General features: G+C 38.0%; 1 protein-coding gene and 1 long non-coding RNA gene across 4 annotated transcripts in view; one reads left to right on the top strand and one right to left on the bottom strand.

The window, feature by feature from the left end:
• The first annotated feature begins 2,190 nt into the window (after nucleotides 1-2,190).
• Nucleotides 2,191-19,012, top strand: npc1l1 (NPC1-like 1). 3 transcript variants are annotated; one of them, XM_058389471.1, is made up of 19 exons: nucleotides 2,192-2,461; nucleotides 3,904-5,218; nucleotides 5,823-6,087; nucleotides 6,204-6,304; nucleotides 6,386-6,558; nucleotides 6,691-6,819; nucleotides 7,249-7,431; nucleotides 7,644-7,758; nucleotides 8,111-8,376; nucleotides 8,546-8,635; nucleotides 9,158-9,348; nucleotides 11,265-11,392; nucleotides 11,515-11,644; nucleotides 12,025-12,083; nucleotides 12,709-12,859; nucleotides 15,349-15,580; nucleotides 16,391-16,504; nucleotides 16,674-16,836; nucleotides 17,461-19,011. In XM_058389471.1, the coding sequence occupies exons 1-19, from the start codon at nucleotides 2,399-2,401 to the stop codon at nucleotides 17,706-17,708; spliced, it is 4,116 nt and encodes a 1,371-aa protein (XP_058245454.1). In that variant the 5' UTR covers nucleotides 2,192-2,398; the 3' UTR covers nucleotides 17,709-19,011. The 3 variants fall into 3 exon arrangements, with proteins under 3 accessions (XP_058245455.1, XP_058245456.1, XP_058245454.1); XM_058389472.1 differs by lacking the exon at nucleotides 7,249-7,431 and having other exon boundaries at nucleotides 2,191-2,461; nucleotides 17,461-19,012; XM_058389473.1 differs by lacking the exons at nucleotides 12,025-12,083; nucleotides 12,709-12,859; nucleotides 15,349-15,580; ... (1 more) ...; nucleotides 16,674-16,836; nucleotides 17,461-19,011 and having other exon boundaries at nucleotides 2,191-2,461; nucleotides 11,265-11,388.
• Nucleotides 19,013-19,014: 2 nt separating this feature from the next.
• LOC131352925 (uncharacterized) overlaps nucleotides 19,015-20,214 on the bottom strand; it is a 14,594-nt gene continuing 13,394 nt past the window's right edge. Inside the window, exon 3 of the long non-coding RNA XR_009204569.1 lies at nucleotides 19,015-20,214. This exon is cut by the window's right edge and continues 2,947 nt beyond it. This is a non-coding gene — a long non-coding RNA (uncharacterized LOC131352925).

Genomic DNA, 20,214 nt, shown 5'->3' with positions numbered 1-20,214 from the left:
CTCAGTCTGCTACTCTAAAACACTACAAATTGACACTGACGCAATCGTCTCGTACGTGTTAAAACAACGCTGATAGGAGATGTGTTTTGTTGAGATGAATGATTTATTTCTCAGATGCAAAATATAAAGAAATGCCACAAAAATGCCAGCAATGTATCATTTCGAAAGGTACTGCAAAAATGAAATAGTTACACTATTAATGTTACACCATAAGGAAACCGTTCCAGATGTGGTCCAGGGAAAAATATGATGATGTTATCTGCTTCTCTTTAAACAGTGTTCTTATATCAGCTTCTCTGATAATGATGCTGCTGTGATATACATTTATTTTACTGAATCATGTCAAGTTATAACGTACCATTAAGGATTGAAAAATCCAACATGGGCTTGTACAGTGATCATATTTTTCAAATTTTTATGCATTGTCCATCGATTTACAATATTCAGCTAAAATAAAGAAAGCATTAGATACGTAGCTGATGATATTGTATCATATGTTGAGATCAGGATTGAGCGCTTTGTGGTTTCTTGCTAACATGACAATTATGACAGAGAGAGAGAGAGAAAGAAAAAGAGAGAGAGACAGACAGACAGAGGAATTTGAATGTGAAATTCAGACAGAGTGAGTGAGAGAGAGAAAGAGAGAGAGAGAGACAGACAGACAGACAGAGATAGAAAGAGGAATTTGAATGTGAAATTCAGAAAGCGTGAGTGAGAGAGAGAGAGAGAAAGAGAGAGAGAGAGAGGTTGTTGAAGGAATGACACTTTATACCTGCTATAACATAAGTGATAACTTGGTTCTAACTACAAAAAAGTACATTGCCATGTTTTCAGTGCTGTTTAATACATAGAAATTGTACATTTTAGAAAAACACCCCGAAAATAATTCAATAAATAAAATAGATTTATATTTAGTTCATATGTAGTGACTAACAACTGAGATGAGACACAAGCATTCTCAGCCATGGAGGGTGAAGGCTTTGCTTAAGGACTAAACCTGCTGGAATTTGGACTTGAATTTGTATAGATATGAAACCTTTGGACACTAGGATGATATGAAGAATAAGGAGTTTGCTTGGTTGCTTGGAAACTTGAAAAAATAGGAAACAGTACAAAATAAATGTGAGATGATAGAAAAACAAAACAGCAAGATGTATCTATACACATAATATAGAAAATCATCAGTAGCTTTTGGTGGCATATTGAAGCCTATTGCGATGTATGTATATATATATATATATATAGACAAGACCATTCTGAAAATTAAAAAGGAAAGGAAAAAGTAATAAAAATCTCCTAATAATAAATAAAGGTGATGTAGGTGATGTTTTCTTGTAATATTAAATTCCTTTATTTTCTCAGTTAAACTCATTGTTCACTTCAACTGACCTATTCCACTTGCTCTAGAACCTTTTCTCAGAAAGGTTGATAGGGCATCTGTTTGATACTCGTGATCAGATAAGCAAGCAAAGATCACGTTTATTCACAGCGTTAATTCATATATCCTTACTGCGATTTGTGTTGGATATCAAACTAGCTAAATGTAATCCTTAGTAACGAATAATGAACAAAAAAGATGAGAAAAAAAACCCTTTAGGCCACAACACTGCTGTTTTATGAGGACACTTTTGAGGATACTTGGCGCTCCAAAAAAATGTAAAAAAAAAAAAAAATAGATACAAACAGTGGCATTAAATTATGCATATTTATACAGGCGAAATTAGCACAAATATAGAATTAATAAGCAAACTAGCAGAAGGAACATTAGGTAAAATAAATTAATAGATAAATAAATAATGATTATGATTATTATTATTGCATATACGGGAGTCTTTTCAAATAAAAAAGAACAAGAAAAACAGTGAAGAAGGAAAATGATTTAAATTCACCCTATCTCATTTTCCTTTCGGTTCAGAGTATCTGTTGTGAGTATCGGTGTTGCACTCATCCTCACCCACAAAATAACTAACCAAAACTTTTTTTTTTTAGTGCAGAGATGAATTATTTTGTTGTGGAATAAGCTTTTTCTTTGGCAGGCAGTTTTTTTTTTGTTTCGTTTTTTTTTGTTTGTTTCACTGATACCTGGCTTTCAGTGTCCACCCACAAGTTAATAATCAAACGAGTGTATTAGGTTTTTTGCCTTGTGATTGGCACTGAGCACATCAGGCCAGATAAGAAACAGACCATAGTCGATATCTCATACGGCTCCATTGAGGAGGGCTGGAAGTACCACCTCCTTATTTATTCCTACTTCCTCACATATCCGTCGATACCAGTTTACCCCATCCCCTCTTCTCTTTCTCACTCTCTCTCTCTCTCTCTTTTTATCTCTCTTTTTTCTCTTTCTGGTGGATGTAACACTCCAGTAGCCTGGTATCGACTTTCTGAAAGTGACAGAATGGGGGTCCTGACTAAGAAGTGGGACAGCGGCGTCGTCTTTCTAATACTTGCTGCGTATCTGGTATGTCTTTCTTTTCTTTTAAATATACACATGTGAACAGCATCTATATATATATATATATATATATATATACATATATTAGAATATATATATTAGAATATTTAGTGAAAATTAAAGCTATCTGGTTACAAAAATTCAGTAAAATTCTTAGTAAAGCTAAGTAAGAAATAAGCGAATGGAGAAAATTCAAATTTTTTTGATATCGGAAATTTCAGTATCACTAAAAAAAGAAAGTCTTTAAATTTGTAGTATGTAGTAAGTTTGCATTAAAATTGACCCTATTTTACCTGCCTTTAACAGAGTAAACATTTTAGAGGAATCAATAATTGCAAAACTTTCTTTAATATTAAATCATATTAAGCCCTATATATTTCTGCTCAGATGTAGAATTAACAAAATTTCAAGCTACCATGTCTGATTGCTTTGTTCTAGACTGATATTTATATTGATATCCATTTAAAGTAGTGTAAAATGCTGAAAGGTTGCTAATAGATATACACTAAGTCAAGGAAATGACCCCAAAAAAAGCAAATCCCTGAAATTCGCTGTGTGCGATTGGTATTTAATGTCATGTCGTTTTGTGTCGTTATATGACTTGGCATATCTTATCATATCATGTATATGATTCCTAGTAGGGAACACCCGTGAACAACGGAACGTGAAAAACTCGTGAGTTGGCAGGAAACAAAGTCTCAATAGTTGTGATTGTTGTTTTCAAGGCCATGCACTAACCTCAACCTTCCAGTCAACAGTGTAGAGTACAGCAAAGATTATATACACGTTTCCATGTTTTGCCAAGTTTTGTTTCCACTTTTGTATCCGTCAATGAATAACGATTGGAGAGATATTGCTACAAATCATTGTGAAAACATTAGAAGAAATAAATAAATAAATTTGTAATAATAAAATTAATAATAATAATAAGAAGAAGAAGAATCATTATTATTATTACTATTATAAAATGTTATTAAAATGAAAAGAAAAACATATTTATGATTTTTAATGTAATTTTAAAAATGTCATTATTCATTATTATCATTAATTATAATAGAATTCTCAATCCATAAGTACTATATTAAGCATTTACTTGTTGGTGTACATAATATCCCGTAACATTTGTTGGAAAGTTTTTCCTCAATATTCCAAATGTTGAGAAACAGTCAAGGATTTCTTTTTTGTTTGTTTGTTTGTTTTTCTTTATTAAATTGTAATTTGCTGTGCAGTGGTGCATGATCATGATACACATGATTACTGATTACATTTTTATTGCATATACAGGATTCTTTTAATATTTTAATAAATCTTTAATATTTGTGCAACATTGGTACAAGATCCATACACCCAAACACACAGTCAGTGTTCAAGACTGTTCTAGACAGTGTCTAGAAATGAGACCTATTTCAAGTCGCTTTAAATCCTTTTCCTGACCTGATCTGTTGCAGGTGCTTTGTGAAGCTCAGCCCAAACCTGGTTTCTGTGTGATGTATGATGAATGTGGTCTAAACCCCAATGTAGAAAACTCCCTGATCCCTGCAAGAATACCCTGCAGAAGCTATCAGCAAGCCAGACCAGTGACAGGCCAACACTACCAGCTGTTGAAGGAGGTTTGTCCAATGTTGGACAGAGGTGTGGGTCAGACATTTGCCTGCTGCACCAGTACTCAGCTGCTCGCCCTGCAAAGCAGCCTGACGCTATCCAAAGCTGTGCTGATCCGATGCCCGTCCTGTGCTTACAATTTCGCCCATGTGCACTGCATCACCACATGCAGCCCCGACCAGAGCCAGGTAGTCAACATCACCAAAACTGTCAACCTCACGGTCAATGGAGTCTTGAAAGATGCCGTGGTTGCATACCAGGCTTACATTTCCACCAGCTTCTCAGATGCATCCTTCAGGTCCTGCCAGAATGTAAGGATTCCAGCGACAGGTGGATATGCCATCGCTACCATGTGTGGCCGATATGGTCATAAGCTGTGCACGCCTCAGCGTTGGTTAGATTTCCAGGGTGACACTAGCAACGGTCTGGCTCCACTTGATATCGATTTTAGACTCATACCGCCTGGCGAGACCTCACAGGTACCAGAAGGAATGGTTCCATATGCAGGTTTGGCTATAGGCTGTAATGAAACATCACCCACTGGGGAACCAGAGTGCTCTTGCCAGGACTGTCTGGATGCTTGCCCATCAATTCCTCCACCTGAACCTATACCTGAGAATCCCTTCATGGTCGGTGACATGAACGGCATCCTCTTCATTTGCCTCATTGTCTTTATATGTTTGTGCCTCCTCTTCCTTGGCTTCACTGTGGCTAAGTTTGTTTACCAGACCTGTAAAAGTAAAATGTCAAAAGGGGGCATAGACAAAAATGCAAACAATGTAAGCTATAACCAAACAGTGAATCCCAAAGATGTGACATGCTCTGATCGAGCAAGTCTGGCTGTTCAAAAATTCCTGGGTTCACGCTTTCAGACTTGGGGAACTATCATGGCTAGGTACCCAAAGACTGTGATCATTGTGTGTCTGGTTGCAGTTGTGGCATTTACAACTGGTCTGATGAACATAGAACTAACCACCGATCCTGTTCAGCTTTGGTCGGCTCCCAACAGCCGTGCTAGGCGTGAGAAAGACTTTAATGACCTGCATTTTGACCCCTTCTTTCGTACCAACCAGCTAATTCTGACAGCTCCAGGGAGACCAGGCTATATGTATGACTCCTTGCTGTTTGGCAAAACAAACTTCAGTGGCCTCGTCTCTAAAGGTTAGTATTTAATACAAGAATCTCTCAGCTGAAATAAAATACCTTTTGTTATGTAAACTATGAAGCTTTAGAGACACTATAATAACATACCACATTAGTTTCCAGTCTAGTGGGAGACTTCCTAATCACACACACTCTAGCAAAAATTCTGGGGCTTTAAGGTTTATATCAAATCCCCTGGTCAAATAAGTTAGCATTTCTATAGTAGCAGTTAATTTACAGGGACTAGACTAATTAAACTTCAAAGAATAACTAATATCAACTTACATCTAATTGTTGATGTAAAGTTTTCTGTAAAAAGACGTTTGGTTACATTATGGAAGGAGTCTCTAGATTCAGTATTTTGTTTCCACAGTTTTTGGAAAATCACCATGATAAAAGACTTTCAAGGTTTTTTGTATTAATTTTAAAATACAGAAAAGGGAAATTTGTGACTGGACAACTGTTTATACCTACTGTACTATTAACTATAACAGGAACTTGCCATGGACTTGTTCGTCAACACCAGGGGTAACAAGTGTACTCATTGACAAATTGCTGTCCTGTAAGAGAAATCTCTAAATCTCTAAAACATCTCTAAACAATTCTGTAACTCTTTCCGCAGACCTCATTTTGCAACTATTGGAGCTTCAAGAGCGAATTCAGGCAATAGAGTTCTGGTCTGATGCACTTAACAAAACTGCTAGCCTTAAGGATGTGTGCTATGCGCCCCTCAATCCAACGAACCCTTCTCTTACCGACTGTGCTGTCAACAGTCTTCCTCAGTACTTCCAAAACAGCCTTGCAAATTTGAACGCGAAGGCGAACATGACCGAGCTCGGCGTGACTAAAGAGGTGGACTGGAGAGATCATTTAATCTACTGCGTCAAGTAAGTCTCATTCCAGTTGCAACTGAGAACTAACAGTCTCCCGCAGTGATACACGGTTCTGAATGTGGTCATAATCATGCAAGTGCAATTTAACCTTCGATTACTCTCCTGCACAGCTCTCCGCTGTCCTTTAAAGACATCACTGCACTTGGTATGAGCTGTATGGCTGACTATGGAGCACCTGTGTTTCCCTTTTTGGCTGTGGGAGGATATGACAGTAAGACAGACAAACGGAAAGACAGATGATTACAGTCACATGGGTCCTTACATAGGTAACTGATTTATGTCTTGATTTCAGATGAAGACTACACAAATGCTGAAGCCTTCATCCTTACGTTTTCTCTGAGTAACTATCCACGGGAACACCCAAAGTTCAAAGTGGTTCAAGAATGGGAATTGAGATTCTTGGACATAGTACAGGAGTATCAGAAAGATCCCAGAACAAACTTTACCTTCGCATACATGGCAGAGGTGAGCAAAGAAATGTTGTGTTTATTGATTGTATTTGGCACACAACCCAGGTTCGGCCACTGCATTTCTTCTCAAATGGAAAAATAACCAACCTTCTCCTACTCAATTTCCCAACGCTTTGTTTCCCCGCAGAGGTCTTTAGAAGATGAAATCAACAGAACTACAATCGAGGACATCCCCATTTTTATGATCAGCTACGCAGTCATCTTTCTGTACATTGCTGTGGCTCTGGGGGAATACTCATCCTTCAAACGCATTCTGGTGAGTCAGCAGGTTTTTGTTCTTTCATATTTGTTGGATTTTGTTGTTCAACATCTGAAGGTGAGGCCCAAGGCTCTCGGTTTTGAAACTGCCAGACAAAATTCACCTTTTACTTGGCGTAATTCCCAGCAACTCATCACTGACAAAGCAACGGCCACATATGAGCTACAGGTTCCCCTTATTGGAAAGTCCCTCAGTCTCAGACACAGACTGAATGAGTTAGTAAATGGGTGGGAAGTACCAACTAATTATGACTTTGCACTGATTATAATAAAATCAGTTATACATTTGCTTGAGATATTAATAAATAACCTGACACAAGCTAGGCAGAAATATATATCGGGATTTGAATGACATACAGGGAAGTACTGACGGGATTTCTTCTTGATGAATTTATTTCCTTGTTGTCATATTCACGCCAATTACCAGGTGGACTCAAAGTTCCTTGTTGGCTTTGGGGGTATTCTGGTAGTTGGCTGCTCAGTCCTGGCCTCCATGGGTTTCTATGCTTGGATAGGAATCCCGTCTTCGCTCGTCATACTGCAAGTGGTCCCCTTTCTAGTCCTGGCTGTTGGAGCTGACAACATTTTCATCTTTGTTCTGGAGTATCAGGTATCTCTTTCAGATTAGTTTCTAATTGTTGATCTTTAATGCTTGGTTTGTCCATTGATATTGGTCAGCACTATCAGCTTTATCTTCTCCTTACATGGCTTTATCTCAACATTCAACTCATTATCAATCACTTGCACTTTTTGTTTTATCTCTGCCTATTTCCATTCCCAAGACATTGAGGAAATTTGAGGTATCTCTTGTTGTATTTTCAGAGAGATGTACGTCGCCCAGATGAGACTCGTGAGGAACAGATTGGACGAGTCCTTGGAAATGTTGCTCCCAGCATGCTCCTTTGCAGCATGTCAGAATCTGTCTGCTTCTTTTTGGGTAAGAGATCTCAGTGGTGTGGCCAAAGCAATCCATAGGTTCGCAAAGCCTGGTCTTGGACACTCACTTCACACCCAGTTCACCTCAGGAAGGCATATTCATGAGCTGAAAAGGAAAGAAAACGCACAGGACAGGTGGTTTTCTAGGCATCTTGGCAGCATCCAGGGTCAACCAAGTGATATGATCTACTATCACTAGTTTTTTAATTGTATCTGTTGCTCACAAGGTTATCATGACCCCCATACATATTGTTTTAGTGCCCTTATTAAATGATAGTGGAGTATTCATAGGGGTTAGGCACACACACTTTGACATACACTCTCTCAGCACTCTGTCTAACGTGTGATTCCAGGTGCTTTGAGTACGATGCCTGCCGTGAGGTCTTTCGCACTCTACGCTGCTTTAGCTGTCCTCATGGACTTCATGCTGCAGATGACTGCGTTCGTAGCACTGCTGTCTCTCGACGCTCGCAGGCAAGATGCAAATCGATGTGAAATCGCTTGCTGTGTCACTGTCAAGGAACCACGTTCTACTAAACTGAAAGAGGGATTCCTCATGCCTATAATGAGGAAATATTACGCCCCGGTACTGCTCCACCCCGTCTCCAGGATTGCAGTGGTACGACCCGTTACACTGATGCACCAATACAAATATATAAATATAAAGAACGTCAGCTTTTGGATGAATAAATAGAAGAATCCATAATGGTTCAAATGTACATAATGGACCTTTAAATGAAAGTTAACGTGTAGTGACATCTCATACTCTAATTTGCTCCTCTGTGCAGATCGTGGTGTTCCTCTTCATGTTCTGTGGCTCTATCTACCTCATGTTCAATGTAAAGGTGGGCTTGGATCAGGAGCTGGCCATGCCAACAGTAAGTACCAATCAGGAATTAATCACTTACACATGGCCTTGTGTTTCTGATGTTTATTAAACAAAGAAATTCATATATAATTGCGTACATGATGAAGCTTCTTCTAGAGACTTTTATGGAAGGAGTCTCTAGTCCCAGTACTCTGTAACAGCCAGTATCACTGACGTTCATTACACAACCCATTGTTGATAATTTCCTTATAACAGCACTTGCCCATGGGATTTATTTAGCCTTCTTTAAATCCATTAAATATTTTGAAGAGAATTCAAATAACGTTTTCGGAAAAACTCTCGCTTCCTAGCTAATGTTACCACCCCACACCAGGACTGCCCATGAAAACCTGCCTTTTGTTTCATATTTCAGTAAAGAACACAGCTAGAGAGAAATCCGTTGGGACTTTAAGGGGTTAGCCTTCTAAAGCCAGCCTTAAAGAGACGAGTTTGTTAAAATGGCCGAAACTGGAGCTCACCATTTCTTGTAACTTTCTCATAAGCGGTCCTCTTCTCGTGTTCGCTTTCACAGGACTCGTACATGTTGACATACTTTGCCTACCTGTACAAGTACTTTGAGGTCGGGGTTCCTGTATATTTTGTCACAACTAGAGGCTTCAACTTCTCAAGTGTCAACGGCATGAACGCAGTGTGTTCCAGTGTCGGCTGTGACCAGTTCTCCCTCACACAGAAGATCCAGTATGCAACAGCATATCCTGACAGGTGAGTGCCCATGATTTTTCTCTCGATTAATATTTACAGTGATGGAAGGGGTTCAGATGAATGCCAGGAGTCCCAAGGGAGCTAAATTGGCTATACTTTCAAGAAGAACATATGCTCTCTTCCATATCGATCAAGCACACCATGTCCAATCATGGCCTTCTGTGAGCTCAGGCAGGCAGAAATGAGTGGATAGTGGTTTCCTCTGAATATGGTACAAAAAAATAAAAATAAAAATAAAAAAATTGGCAGGAAGCGTGAGACTGGAAGCTAAAGCTAATCATATTGTTCTGTTTTTCATTAAACGCAATGCTTCCAAAGACAAAAGGAGAACTTAGATTAGATACACACATCGATCTTTTAGCTAACTGCCCCTATAGTGGCAACATGTTAATCAACATATTCGGATATTGCCTGATAAAAAGTGGCATATTGAAAGTGGCATTTTGTTTAACATTATGCTTATTTAAGAATTTTTTTTGTACAGTGCTAGTTCCTGGTTACTCTGGTTGTTTTAATATTAGGTTATTCCCTTCACAATAATGCTAACAGTTGTCTTAACATGTCTCTTAAGATGCTAGTGTGAATGTTATTCTCTTTACAGTAATGCTAGCCGCTGACTTCACCTGTTTTTGTAATGCTTGTTTGAAGGTTATCTAGTTTACAGTAATGCTATCTGTTGAATTCTTCTGTTTTCTATAATGCTAGTTTGAAGGTTGTCTGCTTAACAGTAATGTTATCTGTTGAATTCTTCTGTTTCTATGATGCTAGTTTGAAGGTTATCTAGTTTACGGTAACACTATCTGTTGAATAATGCTAATTCGGAGGTTATCATCTTTACAGTACTGCTAGCCTGTTTTCTAGGCTCATAGCAAAATATGGCTATATGATACCTGTGAAAATTATCAGCTAAAAATGGATTTAAAATAAATTTTTCATATTACAGAACATCTGAGGTTACACGTGCACTATTAGCTTTCATGCAGGAGAATCAATGTCACTGATACACATTTTCACCTTTGACCAATTAACTTATAATCCTGACCTTGGGCTTAAGAAGGTACTTTATCTTCTGACTGGAGTTTTATCTGGTTTTACAGCAGTGTTAAAAACCAAGTTGCTCAGGGTAAGAGCCAAAAAAAGGTCCTAATTAACGTAGACATGTAATAATTACCAATCATTTTCTGATATAATGACTGTAGAAATCCAAGCCAGTAACTGGAGCATGTTATATTATAGCCTTTGGTTAGCTCCATGTATTAAACATATGTATTCAGCTTGTGTGTGATGTTTGATTTTTTAAAAATCATGTACTCTATCTGCTTCTGGTTTGTGATTTAAGACCATAACTTCTTGCTGCTTTGGTCATTTTTGGTCATGAGAGAAGTCACAGAAATGTAGAATAATCTCTTTGAACTTATATTTTCCTGGAATTTTTTTTTTCTTCGATTTTCTAAGGCCGTGTCAATATTTATTTATTTATTTATTTATTTATTTATTTATTTATTTATTTATTTATTTATTTATTTAATACTTTGCAATATGATTTTTAGTACTAAAGAAACCTCATCAGTATTCTAAGACTGTTTTATTAATTAATTAATTAAATTATTTTAAATTAGTATTATATGTGTGTATTACAATGATATTTCTCCAACAAGAACTCAAGAATTATTCTTTATTATTATAAAGCTAAAACATGTGCTCCTATTGCCTGAAAGCATTTAATAAAATAAAACCAAATAAAAATTCTAAGAAATAAATTAAATGAAATATTAAAATACATTTTTCATAGAGTGAAATTATTATGTATTGATTTTTGGAAAAAAAAAAAGTAATGCTGAAAATAATTAGATTCATGCTTGCAGTTATGTGTTTATATATAAATATATATTTTTTAATTGCATTTATTTCTACAGATCGTACTTGGCTATCCCAGCGTCCTCCTGGGTAGACGATTTCATCGACTGGCTGAATCCTCAGTCGCGATGCTGTCGGCTTTACAGCTTTGGACCCGACGCAGGGAATTTCTGTCCTGCTAATGTGTGTGTGTATCAGCTCACAGAAACACACTGGAATAACACGCAGTATTTGCTCTTGCAGTCGTGTTGCTGTTTGACTGATTTGACATATAATTTATAAAATTACTTTGCACTCTTTTCTCACCAGCTAATTTGATGTGTTGGAAGAAGTGTATGCGCACCCCATCGAACGGTGTGCTGCGTCCAAGTGTTGAAGAGTTTGACAAGTATCTCCCCAACTTTCTCACCAACCGTCCAGACTTACAGTGTCCCAAAGGGTGGGTGGAGCCGAAAACACACATACCAATGATAAAAACAGATATGATGCTGATTCAGATGCAAATAAAATCCTAGCTTTTTAAATGCTGCATATTTATTGTGCATAAAAATGTTCATTATTATTAAGGTATTATTGAACAGAACTACATCCTCAGGTAGCTGTAGCTTTATATAGTAGCTATAAGCCTCCCTTATTCATAAACTACAGAAAGGCTAATCTTATTACCCTAATTTTATCTTATTATTATAGTTTGCTCAGGAAAGATGCCAAGTTTGAGTAATTTTAAATTTCTTTCTTTCTTTCTTTCTTTCTTTCTTTCTGTCTTTCTGTCTTTCTTTCTTTCTTTCTTTCTTCCTTTCTTTTTTTTTTTCTCCATAGTGGTTTGGGGGCTTATGACACATCTGTGGTCCGGGACAATGTGACAGGAGAAATATTGGGTAAGGTGAAAAACTGAAAGTCCAAACACAAAATACACATTTAACCCAAAAACAGGCATTAAACAGTCTAAACAACAACAACAAAAAAAACAGCATAAAAAAATACCTCAAAACTAGGCATTAAACAAGCTACCCCAAAAAGATTAGCATTATAGTAAACAGGATAACCCAAAAACTAGCATTATATACTAAACAGACTAACATAAAAACTAGCATCAGAGGAAGAATATTATCCCCTAATTAGCAGTAATGTAAATCAACTAACCTAAACATTAGCATAAGAGTAAACAGACTAACCCAAAGATTAGCATCATATTGCCCAGAGACTAACGTAAACACTAGCATTAGAGGAAGATTTTCAGCCCAGAAACTAGCAGTAATGTAAACTGACTAACCTAAACATTAGCATAAGAGTAAACAGACAACTCCCAAGATTAGTATTAGACTAAACATATTACAATACAGTAAATACTTAACATTAGCATTAGCATAAACAGATTAACCCAAACCAACTCACTAAGAGCATTAAGAAATAATAAGTAAACTAAAAACATTTACTATCTCTCTGTCTTTATCTGTCTAATAATCTCTCTCTCTCTCTCTCTCTCTCTCTCTCTGTCTACAGCATCTCGGTTCATGGCGTATCACACTCCTCTCACTAACTCACAGGAATTCACGGCGGCCCTGCTCACGGCGAGAGAACTCGCCCACAACATCACCAAGCAAATGAGAAATCTGTCAGACACGGCACCCGACTTCGAGGTCTTCCCCTATTCGTGAGCAACTCATTTCTACCCTTCACCCTTTTGCATATTTCTCTGACATCTATCTCTGACCGTGACACTGTTACACAGTGATAAGATATGAAGTGCTTATTTGATTGTTGCATTATGCAAACGACTGTGCTGATGGGGAGTGTAGAAAGCTGAAATGTGCAGTGATGAGTACATTACCAATATTAGATCTGAAAAGGAAAACAATTATTGTATGATCAGTTCAAATATTGCAATGTAACATGTTTAGAAATGAAACATATAGAAAAATAACAAAGAAATGTTACATACACTACTCACAAAAAGTTAAGGATATTTGGTTTTGGGAAATGTAAAAAGTTCGTGCTACAGTGATATTATATCATGAAAGTAGGGCATTTAAGTAGAAGCATGCAATGGTGATTTCCTCATCTCAAACAATTTATTGAAACAAAACAGTGGTGGGTATACCACAACAAAAAATGTCAATGTCTCAATAATTTGTCATTTGCCTTTGACCATAAATTACAGCTTGACAACGACGTCTCATGCTGTTCACGAGTCGACTTATTGTCTGCTGAGGCATGGCATTCCACTCTTCTTGAAGGGCGGCCCTCAGGTCATTGAGGTTCTGGGGTGCAGGGTTACGAGCCTCTACACGGCGACTCGGCTGATCCCATAGATTTTCTATGGGATTCAGGTCTGGAGAAAGTGCAGGCCACTCCATTTGAGGTACCCCAGCCTCCAGCAGCCGTTCCCTAATGATGCTACCTCGATGAGTTGGAGCATTGTCGTCCATGAAGATGAAATTAGGCCTGTGTTGTTCATGCAGGGGCACAATGACTGGATTAATGATGTTATTCAGGTAGTATTGGCTTGTCACTGTACCATTCACAAGATGTAGGGCAGTTCTGTATTGAGTAGACACACCTGCCCAGACTGTAACACCACCACAACAGTGGCTGATGCATAGCGCTCTCCTTGACGTCTCCAACATCGTTGGTGGCCATCATTTCTGCTCAATGTGAATCGACTTTCATCAAAGAACAGCACTGAGGCCCATTGGTCCCTGGCCCATGCAAGATGCCTGGTGGTGTGGTCAGGTACCCTTGCAGGTCGTCTAGCATGCAGACCACGCTGATGTAAATGGTTTCGAATGGTCTGACGTGACACTTGGGTGCCTCTCACCTCCCTTAAATGTGCCTGGAGTTGAGTGGCATTCATCATCCGGTTTCCACAGGGCACTGTTCACAATGAAGCGGTCATCAGTGTGGGATGTGGCCAAAGGGCGTCCACTTCTATGCCTTTCTGTGACTCTTCCAGTCTCTCTGTATCTCTGTCACAACCTGCTGATGACACTCTGTGACACTCTAAGCTCAGTGGCCACTTCCCTCTGAGAACATCCTGTTTGAAGCCTCACAATGGTGAGGTACTGTTGATCAATTGTTAGGTGTGGTCTTGATCTCATGATGTCAAAATGTGAACAGCATGATGAAGAGGACTGTTTAAATACCAATTCTAATTGAACCAGAAAATGTATTGGTCGATTTATGGATCAAACACCAGTTGTGAATTTTGCTGTTAAGCACCTTGTTAGAGAACAGCAAGTTATGCAAAAAGTACTGAAACACTGAACAGTTGGGCATGTGCATTCAAAAGTGTAGAGAAGGTCAAATTAAGTTCACCTGTAAAGGTTATAGTGCATTTTAGGTGCATCCTGAAATTTCACCAGAAAGCCGAATATCCTTAATATCCTCTTTTGTGAGTAGTGTATATAAAAACATTACATATAAAGAAATGTAACATATAGAAATGTTACATTAAATAAATGAACCATATAGAATTGTAAGAAAGAAATCTTACAGAATTATTAATATAAATAAATAAATATCTTATAGAAATATTTCCCATATAGAAATTTAACATATATAACCCATAACATTGAACCACCTGCCTAATAATGTGCCTTTTGATGCATGGACTCCAAAAGATCTCTGAAGGTGTGTTGTATCTGACACAAAGGAAGCAGATCCTTCAAGTCCTGCCAGTTGTGAGTTGAGGCCTCCACAGTTTGGACTTGTTTGTCCAGCACATCCCAAAATGCTCGATCAATCTGATATCTGGGGAATCTGGAGGCCAAGTCAACACCTTGAACTCTTTGTCATGATCCTCAAACCATTCCTGAACAATTTTTTGCAGCGTGTCAGGGAGCATTATGCAGCCGAAAGAGGCCACTGCGATTAGGGAATAGTGTTTCAGAAGTGATGTAACAACGTTTAGTGAGGTGGTACGTGCCAAAATAACATTCAAATGGATGCCAGGACACTAGGTTTCCTAGCTGAATAATATCTCACTCCTTGACACGTCCCATGGTAACGAGATAATTAATGTTATTCACCTCAATTGTCTGTAGTTTTTTGGCTGATTGGTGTATTTATCTGTATTTGAGTAATAATGATGTACTAGCGATGGACTGAGTGTAATGTGACTCTCGCGCTCCGTCTCCTCCACAGTATTACGTACGTGTATTATGAGCAGTACACTACCATCGTGTATGAAGGCTTAGTAAACCTCGCACTCTGTTTGTTACCCACCTTCGTGGTGTGCTGCATCCTGCTGGGCATGGACCTGTCCTCAGGTCTCCTCAACCTTCTAACCATAGTGATGATCACCGTGGATACCGTGGGCGTCATGACGCTGTGGAGCATCGACTACAACGCCGTGTCGCTAATCAACCTCGTCACGGTGAGTGGGAAAAAAAATAAAGGAATAGTAATGGGTTTATTGCACAGTATCAAGAAGACTGTATTCACTATGAATATGAAATATATATATATATATATATATATACTGTATATTCAATATGCAAATTATTAAGCAACATGCAAATGAAGAAGTTAGTATTGCACTGACACCTGCCTTCAACCCTGACCAGTTTTCCAGTCCATGCTGATATAGAGCGTACACATAACATGATGCTACCACCACCATGCTTCACAGTGAAGATGATTTTCTCAGGGTTACAAGCATAGCACTTTTCAGTTTTGGTGTCATTATATATTTTTCCACATATTTGCTATGTCCCTAAAACAGAATTGTATTTCATTATTTCAACCATATGTAAGTTCGGTTATCATCTATAACAATGACACTGGAGTTTGTTTAGAAAATGAAATACCAACAATTATGCAGTTTTTTGTTGATGTTACAACTATGTATGATTAAAAATGATAAAATTCCACTGTACAATTCCATGTGAATGTGTTCTATGCCATTAATATAATGTCATAGCTTAAATGATTATAATTAATATAATGTCAGTATATTCAGACGCTAATTTATTTAATAGCTTTACAATAGCATCTTAGAAAAGATATATTGTGAGAGCAGCTGTTCTTAAAAAATAAAACACCTTCTGTCCAATCAGATCTCAAAGAATCATTATATTAAATTAAACATAGCTATAGATTATTTTTCAACACTCCTATCTATGTTAAAACCAATGATAATGAACTGACCTGGATGATGTCATTATTTGTCCATCACTTTCTCCAGGCTGTGGGGATTTCAGTGGAGTTTGTGTCTCATATAACGCGCTCCTTCGCTCTGAGCACATTACCCACTAAGGTGGAGAGAGCCAAAGACGCTACGGCTAAGATGGGCAGTGCGGTAAGTGTTTCAGTCACCTACAGTACACCAGGAATTTGGAGACGTTGTTCTCAGTGTCCAAAGTGTTAAAGAAAAACTGTTGAAATAATTGTGGCGTGTTTAGTGATTCTGCTGCTGATTTCTTCCGAGGATGCGTTTGATGATTCATGTGCCGTGTGTTATGTGACAGGTGTTTGCTGGCGTTGCTATGACAAACCTGCCTGGAATCATCGTGCTGGCATTCGCTAAAGCTCAGCTCATTCAGATCTTCTTCTTCCGGCTGAATCTGGTCATCACGCTTCTGGGGATGGCACACGGCCTCATCTTCCTGCCTGTGCTGCTCAGCTTCTTCGGTATGATGTACACACACACACACACACACACACACACACTCACGCACACACACTTTTTTCTTTAAAGTATGTCACACTAGCTACAGGATGTGATTGCATCAAAAGTATTGAAACAGCCTCAACAACAACCCGACTCAAAAGACAGGCAAAGTTCAACAGATATAAACAGGAAAATCAGAGCTAGATTTTAAATCTGGAAATAAAACTTCAACCTAAATCACAGAAAAAGCTCATGGATGAACAAACAGCATAGCCTATGCTCCCTTCTAAAATATGAACCTAAGCAAAGTGAATTTTCTTTGTTTTGGGGGTTGGGTCAGTGTTTCCAACACCCACCGGCAAAAAAAGAAATTGGCGCTATGAACCTATAAGTGCTTATAAAGTCTGGAAACCAAACATACATAATTGAACACACAGGTGAAAACAACTAAAGGACTAAATGTAGGTCGTGACAGCCAAGGAGTCTGTGACGTTACGTTACTTGACATGACAACTACAATATGTAGAAAAAGCTGAAGGGGGAATGAACTACATACGCAAGAGTCGATATAAATATCGGATACGCATGAGAAGGAAGTATTTCTATAAACCTCAGATGTTCACTAAAAGCTCTGATCTCTTCAGGTCCATCTGTAAACAAGGCCTTGCTGCTGGAGCAGCAGAAAGAAAAAGCCATAGAGATGGCGCAGCACAACAGGGAAGTTTACGACAATGGCGGCTTTGAAAGGACTGAGAATCACGTCTCTTCCGAGCCCCACTATGCCACGACGCTGTCTGACCCCAATCCACCAGTGCCGCTGGAGCAGGCGATGACACCAGAACCAAGCACAGAGGAGGACACCACGCAGAGCCAGAGAATCACGGCTCTATAGTCCTGGGATGACCTTCCTCTTCTGCTGCTCTTCCTCCTGCTTCCAAAAAGGAGAGAAAAGGATGGTTTATTAACTACAGGACTCTGTCAGTATACACACTAGTGCAATATAAAGGTCAGGAGAACTGCTTTATAGGGATAAAGCTTTCTTTTTCACCTCAGCAACACAGTGTTTAACCTGCTCTAACACATACTTCACTAAGCAGAGATGTTGGGCTTGGAGATGGAAATATTGCTTCACTTTCCGTATGGCAGCACCTGCTGGACATATATTATTATTTTTATACATTAATTTGTAAATGAAACCATGAAAAATAGTCAGACACTCAAGATATGATGCATTAGATGCTTAAATTTACACCCACAGATGTAGACACTACTAAGAGGAATCACTTGGACTTCTCTGGCTAATTTAAATGAACAGCTAGTCAAATGGAGCTGCTAACTGTTAGCACCTGCTAATAAACAGAGTGGTATTGAAAAATACATATTTTGAAGGTTATGCAGATTAAATCGAGCTTTTAATAACACTATTCTACTACGTGGTTTATGAAACAAATCACAGGCTACTTGAAATTTAGCTGAAAGCAAATGGCGCTAGTTCATTAACTAGATGCACTTGCAATGCTAACAAAGCTCTTAGCTAAACAACCATGCTAACCATTTTGCCAGCAATACCAGTGCCTCTTTATTTTCCATATCTATTACCTAAGCACTAAGACAAAATGCTGATTTTTATTATTATTATTTTTTTTTTTACAACATTTTGATATCTTTGATTCTGTTTGTTGAACATATATGATAGGGTTTTTTTTTTCTTTTAGATGAAAACAGTTGCACTAACAACTCTAACTCGCTCACTAGCTTTACTAGCCATACTAGTGCATTCATTTTTCTGTCAGCTATGGCACCGGGACAAAACATTTAATTCTTTTACATTTCAATAGTTTTACATCTTACAGCAAAAGATCCAAAGATGGCTGCAAATATACCGTTAGCCAATTAGCACACATCTCATTCAGCTGCTAGAGCAGCAGTTCGATTTGGGCTTTAAGTTCATTATCATTTTTAAAAAAAAGATATTTTACATTTCCTCTAGAATCTAAATATAATCATAGACGTTTGAGGATTACATAACACACAGCTTGTCTCTAAGGGAGCTAGCTTAGCTAAAAACAACTACCTGTTAATTACCTCAGCAGATGTCTAGATGAAAATAGAGTGAGGCATTGAATATATCTAGGTTTTATTCACATCTGAGTCTGTTTATTAAAGAACATGTTTGTTAGAGCAGGACAGACAAACTGTGTCACTTCTAAGAGCCTTAACGTAGGCTTCACAGCAGTCCGAATCGGCTGTTAACCTTTTAACTGCTGACCATTGCTTTCTCGTGTCAGCCTGCACTCGCACTTCATTCGAGTCTGACATGAAAATCTGACGGAATGCGTGGGAAAGAAATGACTTCTTGATTTTTTTTTTCCACACGTATTTTCTTTTTGCTTCCTTGTACTGTATTTTATTTAATTCCATGACATTTTCATAGAATGATTTTTTTTTTTTTAAACACTCCATGGAAAAGTGCCTAGAGAAATGTCTTCGTGTGTGTGCTTGCAAAACCGTCTGCTGATGCAGCCGTTAAGAAAGAGATGTAATAAATAACGTAACAGGACCGGACTCGTTGTGGTTGTGGGATTGTGAAATTGTTATTACCTCTTTGCACCGTGTTTATCAAGGTGAACTGTAACCTCATAAATCTACCTTGCATTTTTAATATCCTGTTGAACAAAAACAAACAAACAAAAAAAAATCCAATCTAAAAGTAAGCGCTCTTTAAATTCTCTAAAAAAAAATTTTTTTATATTTTTTTGGACTATTTTTTTGGACTATTAATTAGATTTTCTTGTACTATTTTTTTTTGGCAACATCCAACCCAATGTTGATGTGATTTAACTTTCTTTATAAACACAATTAATAATTAGTCATTTATAATAGTTATAAACAATTAATATTTATGAACGTATAATCGTTTATATAACTAAATTATTCACTTCAGCATGAAGACATTTAATATAACCAAAAAGAAGGTATTAAATTTGTGGAAGCCTGTTTTTGCCATTAAAAACACCCCCAAAAAACAAACAAACAAAAAATAGGAAGTCTTGCTATTTTAAAGTAATCCAAAAATACTGTTCCAAGTCCATGGATGATATAATCCATCCATCTTCTATACCCACTTTATTCCTAATTAGGGTCACGGGGGATCTGTTGGATCTGTTGGGCGAAAGGCAGGGGTACACCCTGGACAGGTCACCAGTCCATCACAGGGCCACACATATAGACAGACAACCACACACACACACACTCACTCCTATGGGCAATTTAGAATTACCAATAAACCTAATGTACACGTTTTTGGACTGTGGGTGGAAACCAGAGTACCCCCACACAGGCACGGGGAGAACATGCAAACTCCACACAGAAAGGCCCCTGCCTGTTCGAACCTGGGA

This window comes from Hemibagrus wyckioides, linkage group LG05, assembly GCF_019097595.1.
Source record: "Hemibagrus wyckioides isolate EC202008001 linkage group LG05, SWU_Hwy_1.0, whole genome shotgun sequence".
Lineage (NCBI taxonomy): Eukaryota > Metazoa > Chordata > Actinopteri > Siluriformes > Bagridae > Hemibagrus > Hemibagrus wyckioides.
Note: the sequence above shows the minus strand (reverse complement) of the source record. Positions and strands in the feature narration are given on the sequence as shown.

What these genes read in the sequence shown, in the direction of transcription:
- npc1l1 (XM_058389471.1), top strand. Translation starts at nt 2,399, where the DNA reads ATGGGGGTCCTGACTAAGAAGTGGGACAGCGGCGTCGTCTTTCTAATA. An exon ending in TTCGAGGTCTTCCCCTATTC is followed by an intron (nt 12,860 to 15,348) that starts GTGAGCAACTCA and finishes TCTCCTCCACAG; the next exon opens with TATTACGTACGTGTATTATG. An exon ending in CGGCTAAGATGGGCAGTGCG is followed by an intron (nt 16,505 to 16,673) that starts GTAAGTGTTTCA and finishes GTTATGTGACAG; the next exon opens with GTGTTTGCTGGCGTTGCTAT.